Source organism: Silurus aristotelis, assembly GCF_946808225.1.
Source record: "Silurus aristotelis genome assembly, chromosome: 13".
In the NCBI taxonomy this organism is placed as follows: Eukaryota; Metazoa; Chordata; class Actinopteri; order Siluriformes; family Siluridae; genus Silurus; species Silurus aristotelis.
In genome coordinates, this window is record NC_139586.1 from 8,913,785 (window position 1) to 8,926,901 (window position 13,117).

Below are 13,117 nucleotides of genomic sequence, written 5' to 3' on the forward strand. Positions count from 1 at the left end.
TATATGCGCCGCCTCAAACAACCCGAACTTGCACTTTCGTGTTCATAAGTTTTATGTTTCAGGGTGCCGCGTTCGCCGGGCCGCGGGAGACCAAACTCATGTCGTTAACATTGATTTTCTCCTACTTCATAACACCTGCTGTTTGTCCACAGTGTTGAGGAGTTACAGAGACTTTGTCTACTGAAACAGAAAAAGAGCGAGAGAGAGAGAGATAAGGAAAAAAAACGATTAAAAATAACTAAGCTTCATCGAAAGAAATGGACGTAGACGGTGCATGGCACTGCTCTCTTTCCATCTCGTCCTAATGTCTATAAGAGCATGTGGATCCACAGCGCTGTCTCTGATGGACACATTATCATTGTTTTGAGCTTCATTCTTTGCTGTGTCACATGACTAGCTTGCATGTGCTCAGCCTGTGCATGATCATTAAAAAAAAATTTTTTTGCGTGTGTGTGTGTGTGTGTTAAAGCATGCATGTTTTTGTGAATGAGTGCTGTCATGATGTCCATGGTGTAAATCCTAAAGTGAAGCCCCGAGCGATGAATATTGGTGTGCAGAAATTCTGACAGCTCGTCTGTGTGACTGTGTAGCAGAAAAGTAAACGCAGAGTTTGAAGCCATTTCTTCATGTTTATGGCCTTTCAATGTAAGTCTAGTAAGACTATATATACAAAAAGTTTGCGGACACCTGACCATAAGATTCGCATGTACTTTTTGAACATCCCTTTCAACATTTAGTCCCCTGTCCCCTCTATTCTTCTGAGATGATGTTCAACCAGATTTTGGAGTTCGCTTGTGGAGATTTGTGCCCATTTAACCACAAGTGTGTTAGTAAAGGCAGGTTCTGGTGACTGATGTAGGTGTGGTGAGGAGGCCTGGAGTGCAGTCAGCGTTTCAATTCATCCTTCATGTAAACCATATCTTCATGGAACTAGCTTTGTGCACAGGGGCTCTGTCATGTTGGAACAGGTTTAGGTCTTTTAGTTGTAATGAATAGAAAATTAAATGCTACTGGAAACACATCCCATACAATTGTGTGTGCAATTTGTGAAAGAACCACATATGGCTAAAAAAGTCAGGTGTCCCAATAATTTTGATTATAGAGTGTACATAAAAAAATTATAATAATAATGATGTCAAATCAGTACTGAATATATATCAGGTATACATTTCGGCTTACACATTTATTGCTTATTTATTTTTACTCAGCATTTACTTTTCTGGAATGAATTAATGATAGGAGTATAATTTGCTACTTCATTCCAACCTCATAATAAAAGTCAATGAGTCTTTAGATATATAAAAAAGTTTATTTATTTCCCAGTGACAATTTTTTGATCATAAAAATCCAAAATATAAAAAAAAATGTGAAAATGTTTTTAAAAAAGATTTTTTTTTTTATTTTTTTTTTGCACTGGATTCTCAGATCCAGTAGTTTGCTTTTCAGTAGAACATAATGTTATTGACTGTTTGCCTCTTTTCTACAGAAATGTTTGAACATTTGATTGCTTAGATCGTCGATACCACTTTTTTTTCTTCCTTTTTTCTTTTTGCTCTGTAATGTATCAGGATATCAATGCAAGCTCGTTGTATCTCTGAGACGCCTTTTTGAAGGCTTGTGTTGTTCTTGTATTCTCTGTTTCCTCCATCTTCTCCGTTCTTGATCCTAGGTCCTCTTACAAAGAAACAGAACGATGAGTTAGGTGATAATGACGGTGCAGAGGATGAAGGTATTTTTTTTGACGCCAAACTGATATGCATGACAAGGAAACCCTCCAATTTTTTTCTTCTTATTTTTTTCTTACATTTCTTGTCCTTTTTTCGCAAGTGAAGATGTTTTTTTTTTTTTTTTTTTTTTTTTTCCCTTCCTAGTGTTTTTGCTGGATGTGTTTTGTCTTTTTTGCTTGATGTTCTACAAGTATGTCACATGTTTCCTGTCATTCCAGACATGCAATTGTTAACCTTCCATAGGTTTTGGCTTGAGTTTTCTTCTTTTTCTCCCCCTTTTTAATTTTCTTTTCTTTTTTATGTTGCATCCCACTGAAAAGAAAAAAACAAAACAAAAAACTAATAACTATAATACAAAATCTTGACACCTTTTTTGCATGATTTTTTTAACCTTCTTGTGTTTTGAGAACCAATCGAATTTTAGAAAATACAGCAACAATGGGGTTGCTGAAAACTCTTCCATTTCCTATGCAACAAGTTGAAATCTATATATCTCTATAAACAAATATCTATAAAACACTTTTTATTGTTTTGGGCCAGACTCATATTGAGAAAACTGTTTTATTTTTCATATATATTCCAAAATTATTTTTTTTTTTTTTACTGTTTTGTATATAATGACATCAATCATGAAATCAGAATTAGTTTTTTTACTTATGCTATAGCAGCTATAAACCGCCATTACTGTACCTCACTGACATATTTTCCCTGAGACAGAAACAAAACTCGACCAGGAAGTGCTCTATCCCAAAAATCAGGAGGTCAGGAGGCTAAACACCTAAACTATTTATGAAGATGTTATAGAAACAACTCATTTACTTTAACAGCATGTTGGCAGACACCCTTATCAAAAGTGAATTGTAATTACCATATCTCATTTACACATCTTAGCAGTTTAGGGGTAAGGGCCTTGCTCAAGGGCCCAGCAGTGGCAGCTTGGTGGTTTTGGGATTTAAACTCACGGCCTTTTGATCAATGGTCCAAACTTCTTTCTATAGTGTTTGATTGTGGCACTTATTATAAACTTCTCTTTTTTACAACACACCTACAAAATCCTTTATCAATACTGAGGGGTGAATGGAACTACAGTCAGGACTGTTAAATCAACACCTTAATTAAATGAATAAAGAAAGAAAGAAATATAGCCAAAGCTACCCAAGGTCATATTTAGTATAGTTGAGTGAAATAAGAATTAATTAGCAGCAGCTAAAACCAGGAAGGAACTTTCTTTGATCCTGGATCATAAGATGGCACAAATACACAGTGAGAATCCTGCCAAATATCAACTATTAACTCCATCAGGAAATTCACTCTTACATCTGAGAGACAATATGCTGCACCTCAGAGGAATACGTTCACACTGTTTCCACGAGCCTGGTGTGGAAAACAGCTAAAGTTACACTCAAGATGACCCATGTTTTTCGTTTCCTCAGAACCATCCCTTGCTCCTTGGTTCCTCTTTGCATTGGATCGTCAGTCAAGGCATGATCTGCTGGACTCGACTTTGTGAATAATATGGAGTCACTTCATCGTGTACTCCTCTATGAACCATCTTTTTCTTCTAGATCTTTCTAATCCAGCATCATGAAGACAGTAACGCATTGTGAGAGAATGGGGATGGCCTAGATCTCTGATTTGAAGGAAATTATGCTGCAGCAAAGCAGGCTTTTGATCATCTGAAGTAATGCTTCACTAAAATAAGTCTGTTCTAATGGGCAGAGCAAAAACATCAAGTGCTTCTTTTGATATAAAAGCAGTGTATAGGGAAAGCTATACTGAGTAACTCAGTAAAGTTTTCCATGATTAGTAGAATAATGTGACAGTTTGAAGAGTGGGTTTTTAGGCCTTGAGATTTTTGTGGGAATTCTATTTTTGTGTACAAAACAACAACAAACTCTAATGTTCTCTGGTTATTGTTTTACAATCCAGTTCAGTGCATAGGTTTCTTCTTTATGTTAAATGGTTAGAGAATTCACGCTGCACAATGATGCGGCACAGCCAGAGTTACTTTTCGTTTAAAGTTAACATGTTTTTTGGTCAAACTGAACACGGATTGACTTTAAATGTGATAATTTCCTTATAAATACATATAATTAAAGTATACTACTTTTTTCAGTCATCTGGTTACTTGAAGCTTGGGCTAAAGCAAAGAAAAGCAAAACACTTCACCAGATACAGTGTTCTAACGTATATTCTAACGTACATTCATATTCAACTCGCACTACACTTAAATAGATTTACAATAAGGAAAACAACTATTTATAGCTTTAACCGTATTATATATTAACTTTTTGAATTTAAAATCTAAACAATAGAGAACCCATTGTTGAATTTGTGCACGCCAAAGCAGGCGATCCGCTGCAAACGTGATTTGTGTGAAAGCACTATATGTGATGCTTCCACGCTGCGTACGTAATGCAAATGGAGTGTGTGTGAACCTGGAGGTTTAGATATAAAAGTATTCCACAATGAATTCCTCCACAAAAAGTTAAGTAAATTGATTCTGCTGGAATCTGGGTTCTGTAGAATGTCATAGTTGAATCAATGCGGTGGAACAAAAGCACTGCGATTTTGTGATAATAAAAAAATGTGTGCACATGCGTGCGGATATTTTTTGTGGAGAACGTTTATATTCTCATCAAGTCTATGTTCATAACTAACAGTTTAAACATAGTCATATTGATATATTAGCTGACTGTGTCCTAATGCCTAATGTCTAATAAGCCAATTAACTGCAGCTTTTGGGAAAACAGTACCTGTGTTCCAGTCAATATACTTTTTATATGATTTAATTATTTTTTATTTCATAATCTGCCTAGATTTTAAATCAATAAAAATAGAACTATTTGTGCTTTTTAATTATGAATATTTATTTATTTTATTTTATTACTGACAGGAATATAAAATGACTGCCATAAAATACAAGTGGATGCAAGGGCAAAAATATATTTTAATTAAGTTTGCATGTTTAAAGCAAACACAAAGCAACAAAGAAACAACAAAAAAACCCGGGTATGGATCAAACCTAGATGATAGCAGTGAGTCTACTGTATGTACAAGAGGCATTTGACAATGCGACTTGGGTTGGTGCAGTGGCTGATGGGGAGAGTGGGTCATTCCAGGTCTTTCAAGTCATCCAGGTCATTCAAGATCACTGATTAACTTTAGCCCTGGTCCTAATCGCAAAAAGAAATGTGTTCGCTTAAAACCTGTTTTGAGTGTGTAAACAAGTTTGTTTTTATTCCAAAATCGGACTTTATTTTCTCTTTTTTTTTCTGGACTAATGTTCCAGTCTGTACCTTTTTTTAACAAAGCACATTTGTGTATAATTTGGGTGAATGTAAACCAGTGTTATTTAATGCATGGCTATTATTTCTCATTATTTTCAGTTTGTTTTCTTAGTCCTTGCTGTGCCGGTTTATGATCTTCTTGGATCCAACTGCTTCTGTGTAATTAAATTTAATTAATTTATTTAAAAGAGTAGGAGATGTGAGGATGCACAATTTTTTCGGGAGGGGAGGACGGACGACAATGCAGCATAGTTTTGCAAGGTCCTTGTAACTGTTCGTGTCTTTAAGTGTATTTATCTACTGAGGTTGCATTATTTCACTTCTTTTCTAAAGTATTATGTCCTTCTTCTTAGTGGAATTGTGAAAAATAAAAAGATTCTGAAAGGAACACTCAATATAATAGCATCAGGTGCTACATAAATAACCCTTTGTACATAAGCGAGCAGAAAATAAATGAAGGATGAAGAAAAAAGGAAATGTTGAATTGGGACTAACTGTGAGCCCCTTGTCTCTAGGCCTAGAGAAAATATTTTTGGGGGGGAAAATAATTGCTTTTTTCATTTGTTTTCCACTTTGTTATGGGACCTCCCTGAAGACTTTCCCAGAGCGGCCAACTTCAATCAATTATCAGAGATTTATGTGGATACGTCGTGCCCGTGGTGTAATAGCTGTCTCCTTCATACAAGATAAAAGCTATTGCAAACATCGTTCTTATTTTGAAAAGAGTTCCCTACATGGACTGAAACCTTTTCCCTAAAGCTGGGAATCACTGGGCTGAGTGATGTATCCATGATATTATCAAAGCAACAACACGCAGTAAAAAAAAGTCGTAATTTGTTGGAAAATGTTCCAAATGTAAATTGAGAACAGTGAGTTGTTTCCTGTTATATGGTGTTCAATCTTGTACCAGCACTCAACTGACTCAATCAAAAAATTTGCATTCTGATAAATTATAGTAGTGGAGATTTATGAAGCAAGAAAATAAAGCAGGAAAAAGGAGGTGGTAGTTCAGTGGTTAAGATGTTGGACTTCTGAGCAGAAGGTCAGAATCCCAGTACCACCAAGCTTTCACTTCTGAGCCCTTAAATAATGCCCTCAGTTGCTCAGTGTGTATAAATGAGATCATTTAAAATTTCTTAGAATAAGGGCATCTGCCAAATGCTGTAAATGTAAATAGGCAAAACGCCAAAACCCCCCCCAAAAAAAACAACCTCCATTAGATGTTTGTCCAGTCACAAGAAACATGACACATGTTGCTTAGGAAATGAAGGATCTAATATTGAACTCTGGATATACACTTGCTCATTAAATAGTAGAGCCAAATGTGGCAAACTGGACCTAAAGGAAAAGCCAGACTCATTTCTGATTGCAACTTCAGCTGCCAGGTGGAATTTCTGATGTTTATTTATTTCTTGCTTCACTCACCTTGTAGACATCCGTGAGAGTGGAAGTCCCAAACCGGTGATGGTTTTCATCCATGGAGGATCTTATATGGAAGGCACAGGAAATATGTTTGATGGCAGCATCTTGGCCAGTTATGGCAATGTCATTGTCATAACCCTGAACTACCGGCTTGGCGTGCTAGGTAAGTGCTGTTTTTCTTTATTTTATTATTATTTTTTTTCCCTTTTAGTGCCTTTCACTAAGCATTAGATGAACACTGACAAATTGGCGTCAGACTAAAACGTCTAGGGAAAATGATTTTGCCATTTATTATCACCAATATATCCTATTCTCCTGTGACAGTGAATTCAACCTCCTGTAAAAAGTAATGCAACTCTTTAGCATAAAATGATGTGTCACTGAACTGATCTATTCAACAGCACACATGAACAGCAGTATGCATCTTCAAATTCAACTCAGGCATCAGTTATATAAATGAACCTGAGCATTTGGTCAGGAACGCTAATTCGGGAAATGCTATACATTTCCTTATACGAATGAGCTGTAATTGAATGGTTTGGTCAGAAGCACTGGATGGGAAACAGTGCAGCCTCGAAGAAATCGTGATCATTTGGAAACTTCGGTTTGCTCTTGAATAAAACCTGGAAACCCGACAGTGTTCTTGAAAGGTTGTTGTGCAAGGATTCCGCAGCACCTAGGATGAGTTGAGTGGCCCAGGTAAGTGCAATGTGGAAATGACTTGACATTCTGCTGCTTTACTTCTACTTGAGTAAAGTACTAAAGAGGAAAATAAATTCTATTGGTTACTATTTTCATATAAACTAGATTATCCTTATATTTTAGATGTATCAAGCAGATATTACGAGATGGTTAACGGAACAGTGAACATATAGAAATTGCAGATTGGACCCTACAACAAATGTATCTACATTAATAACTGAATATTCTTGTGGGAAATGCAGCATTATTACCAAATTTGAAAGAATTACTCAGCTCAGTCTCCTGGAGAATAAGTCAATCACCGCATTTAAACTTGAGCCTAATACATGCTAGTCAGCAGGATTCCTGTATTTCTTTCCTTTGGCAAAATATGTCTTTGTTAATATCTTTTATTAGGTCAAAAAAAAAAGCAAAATTGTAAAACGTTTGTTCACTGTAATCTACACAAAGTGTGTAGATGTCATGTATACAGAGTGTGTGGGTGTCATGAGTACGGAGTGTGAAGGTATTGTGTATACAGAGTGTGTGGTTTCATATATAGGGAGTGTGTAGATGGCATGTATGAGTGTGAAGGTGTTGTGTGTACAGAGTGTTGAAATGTCATGTATATAGAGTATATAGGAGCTCTTCTCTGTTCTGCTGATCGCATGACTGCGTAGGAGCATGGCTGACATTTCAGGATAGAAAATGAGAACCATAAAAGTCTTTTATTTAACAATATATTTAACCAAAATTATGCCAAATCATATTGTTGTCAATAAAGCAACAACCTGGATGTTTTTACTGAATTTAGCTGATGGGTTTTCCTGAACTGCCAGTTTTTATTAGAAGAAGTATCCTCATGTTTTGTTTTAGTGAGCAGTCAGAACCCTTAATGCACAGCAGTACACACTACTGTCTATACAGTATCATTATCAGTATTGTAGTTGATTTATAAAGCAATTCATATCTGTCATACTATTCAATACAAATGGTTCTCCCCTTTTGTTTTTCTTTTTTTTTTTCTTTTTTAAGCATTAGCTCTGCTTGGACTGGTTCCCTTTATCAATGAAATTGTTTATCCATATGCTTTTAGTCACATATCTTCCGGACACAATCTTTAAATCAATGTGCCCAGCTTGACAGGTTGGACATGGAGCACAGCCATGCTCAAGCCCTGGAGAACAATTAAGCTGCCAAACCAAATGAACCTATGAATTGAACTACCACCCGCCCCAAAACAACCCCAATGTTAATCTCTTCTTACAGATATCATTTCACAGACCAGCTCACACTTGTTTTAGTCAAATCCAGCCTATTATTCTCAATGCTGCTATATACTATGGTGCAAAACACACACGCTGGAACATCTGCTCTGGTAATCAGCTATCTCCAAGCAGAAAAAAAGTACAGCCTTTCATAACACCTAATGGTGGTGGCTAGAGAACAATGGCTTTTTAGTGCCAAGATGACAAATGTGCTTATAGCCAAGGTGCTAACTCTGTGTAAACACTGCCACTTTGACTTGCTTACATTCAGCAAAGGAGCATGTGTCCTGTCAGTGTGTCAGCATGAGTCGTAGAATGCAAATGTAGCCAGCGTGGGTTTAATTGTGTCTACAGTGTGTTTGCTTGCAGGCGCGTTAGCCTCTTTGTTTACTGGCTTTTCAAATCTTCACCATTGGCTTTTGTTCTCTTGGAAGTAATTGGTTTCGGTGTTTTCGTTCTTTGAAATGCCCTACGTTGTGATTTATTTTCATGCTTATTAATTTCTTCTTCGTCAAAACAAATACACCAGATACTTGCTTTCATTACACTTTTCCTTTTCTCTTGTTCTCCTTTACACTGTATACACTTTCTCGCTTATTAACTTTGAGCTTGCTCTCAGGTCTTAAAAAAACAAAGAGCCAAAGGTCTGGCTGCAACATGTGGTATTTATTAGTGGAAATCCAAAACCAAAGCCAACGTCCACAGCATGGGTCAAAGAACAGGTAGGCAACAATTACACTGGGTAATGTGTGAAAAATTGGGTATGAAACAAACTTGCATTGAAAGAGTTGAAACAAAAAATGCATGAAGTGACTTGAAAAAAATATATGAAAATTTTAGGGTGGAACTATGCAGACTTGTTGAGGACTCAACCTGGAACATGGGCACGCATTTGGAAAACAGGCTAGGGAATGATGAGCCAGGGGTGGAAACCGGACTAATACCCAAACAAAGGCGCACAGTCCTAACAAGCAGAACTACATGACATGCACACAAAACAGCGTGACTGCACTCGTCACACAGGGAAATGTGCCGCATGCTAAGAGGGCGAATTTTGTGACACCGGGCCTACTCTGAAGTCTTAGTTTTTTTCTGGAGATGCTTCATTTGTGTGTTTATTAATCTTTGAATTCAGAGACCCTCATTGTAATTTCTTTCCTCCTTGGCGGCATCAAGGTCACATACTTTGAGATAATATAATGATTGTAGTCAAACAACATTGCATGGATGATGAGCTGTGCTTTATTGATGAGATTTGCAGATGTACTATAAGCTATGTCCTCACTCTCACCGCTAGCCAGAATGTTTTCATTGGCTGTATGTAGCACTGGAGATAAGGTGTGGCTGACTTTATCTAAAATGGCAGTTTGATGTTATGTCTACTGGCCTTCTTGGTAGAGGGCAAAAGAGACGAGTGCCGGAGACGAGGCAACATGCCTTCAGAGAGCCAGTGTCGTGTGTGTCCATCTGGGCCAACTCTTCTCCCTCATCAGCCTCATACTTTCTATTAAACACTCTACCAGTCTTCATGTCTTTCCTTTAATGTATTTAATTTTGGACAAGAACAGGCACTGTGTTTTAATTTGAGAGATCTATGTTTTGTTTTCACAAATCAAATATATAAACGTAGCAGGCAAGTCGTAGTAAGTACCTTCTCAAAGTCAAGCATGAACACTGACATCTCAAGGACCTGCTCATCTCTGACGAGTCAAGTGATCATGGCTGTCTCTCCATGACATCACCTAAAAGATATGGTTTTATTTACTGTACCAGGACCCTGGCTGGGAAATTGCGGCCAAAGCTGTGTTTCACATGTTGCTTGTGTAATTTACAGCCCAGATCCGGCAGGAGTTATCTCCGAGCTTGGGGCGTCCTGTCACGCTGGCCACCTTTATTCCTAGCCCCAATGCTGCATTCATTTTGCTTGCTGACAGCAGCTGCTGTGAGGGGACAGGTAGGGGGTATCAACAGATGGATGAAGCCACATTGAGGCATTCGTCTCTGCTACGGATTTCGGCATTAGTCCTGCTTCTCTCCTGGGCAACTCGGTGGAGACCAACTGACGTTGTAGATGATCTAGGTGCTTACCAGGATTCACATGGAGATGTTGCCTAGAGAAAACAGATGGATATGTTTAACACCTAAGAAATGAGGTGCACCAGAGTTCCAAGTGAGTGTGGTGCAAGAGGAACTTGTTGAAAAATGAACGTCTTCACTTGTATGTCTGATTTTAATTTCTATTCCTTGACTTCAAAATATGGGTACTTTTATTAAAGATGAACAACGGAAGTTTTCTAAACAGATACAAATACAGACATGGCTAGGGGTATGCTGTTTGTCCTTCAGGGCTTTAGGTTATGACTAGATATTTGCATCAAGGGATGAACAAGACCACAGGCAATTCATCATACTTTTTATATTAAGCTTGCTGGACAAAGAAAACATTTTTTTACAGAGAATTTATTACAAACAAAAATAACACTGTAGGCAACACTGAACACATTATAGCCCCCTGCATGTGTGTAGTTAAGAGCAGTTTGTTGATGTAGCTGAGTTTAAAGAACTTTCAGAGCTAGGATTCACAAATCCATTAAAAAACTGGACATTTTGGGTTTAAATCTGAATACAGATGCGTTACCTCCCGGCCAGATGTTGCAAAGACGATATCAGTGTCCTTTTTAGCAGGCATGATGCACGCTGGTCGCTTCTAGTGACGTGTCGCCACATGTCAGTTTGTTGTTCCTTTAAGTCCTGCAACATTTTAGAGGTCAAAGACACCTCCCACTGGGAACAAGATGCTCACTGCCATGGTCGGTCAGCACTTTTAGCCCTATGCCCTCTGTTGGCAGATGGCAGTGTGGATGAAGGAGCGATGACATTTAATTTGCTGTAATCACACACTGATAATCTCTTCATATAAAATAGACATAGACAGCGATATTCTTGTGATAGTATGCGGTTTGTAGCATAAAGCAAGGTTCCTCAGGGTTTTGTCGTTTTGTATCTCTGTAAAACTCCGTAAGTTAAATTCTAACCAAATGAAGCAGTTAATACAGTAAGGGGATTACACATTGTCCAGAGTTCCTGGATTTGTGCCTATAGCTAAAACATCTTTTTTTTTTTCACAATGATGATCTCAGCCAAAGGGGATGGGAAGATGATACTGTAGTGGGATTGAGGAATCTGAGCTTTGAAGCTTTAATAGTAATTTTTACTTCCTGCCAAGCCTCTTAACACTGGAGTATCAAGCACTACTACCAGAATTCTCATAATATTTATTTTAAGGTTGTTTTTAGTAAAAAAATCAAGTAAATCACCTCTAACTCACAATCGTAATTTACCCGTAAAGATCAATAAATGCAATTGATTCATCATTTATCCATACATTGGTGCATCCATCCATTCATTCCTCCATACATAATAGCATTTATTGCCATTTCTGTGTAGATTTAGATATTTCTTGGCCATGTTCTGTGCTGCAAATATCTGATATTCTATACTTTTACAAACTGCTTAACTAAATCCCCTGCACTTCAAATAATGGTCTTTTTTTTTTATTATTCAGATATATTATTGTATCTTTTTGACATGAAAAGGTTAATCATAAAAGTGATCATAATTCTTGTAATCTACCTCAATCTGTCGACTATGGTGCCTTTTTTTATATCTTTTTTTTTGTATCAATTTAATCTATTGCTAAAGACATCAGCTTATACACTGTTTACAATTGGCACTGGCTTTGCAGATAGAGATTAATATCTCTTGTAATTTGTTTTACGTTGCTTGGCTGTTGAATCTTGCTTAGTAGGGAAGTTTGCATTCATTTACACAATGAAAAAAATCCATTCGAGTCCAGGTTTATTATTCTGTTATTAATTTTAACACTTATGATTAAGTAATTGCTATGCATTATTAAAAATAATGTGACAGAGGCGTATCAGATTACCAGAGTTAGAGTGTGGACAACAAAAAAACAACATTTTGTGGAGGATGTTGTTACTTCTGTTTCCAAGTAGGATTTTTCTTTTAGATGCCCCCAACTTAAAAAAATAAATAAATAAATACAACATACCATTCTGTATTCCAGCTATATTTTCATTGAACCTAATTGTAAAGACATGTAACATAAACATTTTTTCCTAATAATTCAGATTTAATAATATTTAAATTATCTGAAATAATAAGAAGATATTCTAGTTGTGGAAGACACTTTGATAGGAACTCCACTGTTTATTTATGCAATTCCTCAATACAGGTTAAGAGCTTGATATCAAGAGTTCAAATCAAACATCAGGATGAGGGGAATAAAAACAGAAACTCAGTGACTCAGTGGCATCTTTGTTGCTGTCAGCCTGGCTGGATTATAAGGAATTTAAACCTTCAGTGGGCACAGGTTCAGTGAAACTGCACAGTTAACAAGTTCTTTTTCCCATTTTCAACTGTTCATTTTCAGCGAGTCTCTCCTCATTGCAGCTTCACATCCAGTTCTTTGCTGATAAAAGTAGAACCTTTTGCTGTTGTAGCTCATCTGATTGAGAGTTGTTAAAAAAAAAAAAAAAAAAAGCTTTTCTGATCACTGTGGTTATGCAAGGTGCTTTTTCAGCACCCGTAGCCCCTCCCATATCCCCCGTGTGTCTGCCCATTTTCCTCTGACTACTTTCATCAACAAGACATTTGTACCCACATAGCTGCTGTTCACTGAATGTGTTCTTGTTTGTTTGTTGTTGCT

The 13,117-nt window shown here is 37.0% G+C and overlaps 1 protein-coding gene across 6 annotated transcripts in view; it reads left to right on the forward strand.

Annotated features, from left to right (window-relative positions):
- nlgn1 (neuroligin 1) overlaps positions 1-13,117 on the forward strand; it is a 281,252-nt gene that overhangs the window by 142,208 nt on the left and 125,927 nt on the right. For 4 of the 6 annotated variants that reach the window (XM_083558463.1, XM_083558461.1, XM_083558460.1 and 1 more), the window contains 2 exons: positions 1,670-1,729; positions 6,450-6,602. In XM_083558463.1, coding sequence (XP_083414589.1) covers positions 1,670-1,729; positions 6,450-6,602 — 213 coding nt within the window. The remainder of the gene's footprint in view (positions 1-1,669; positions 1,730-6,449; positions 6,603-13,117) is intronic. The other 2 variants (XM_083558465.1, XM_083558464.1) reach the window with 1 other exon arrangement.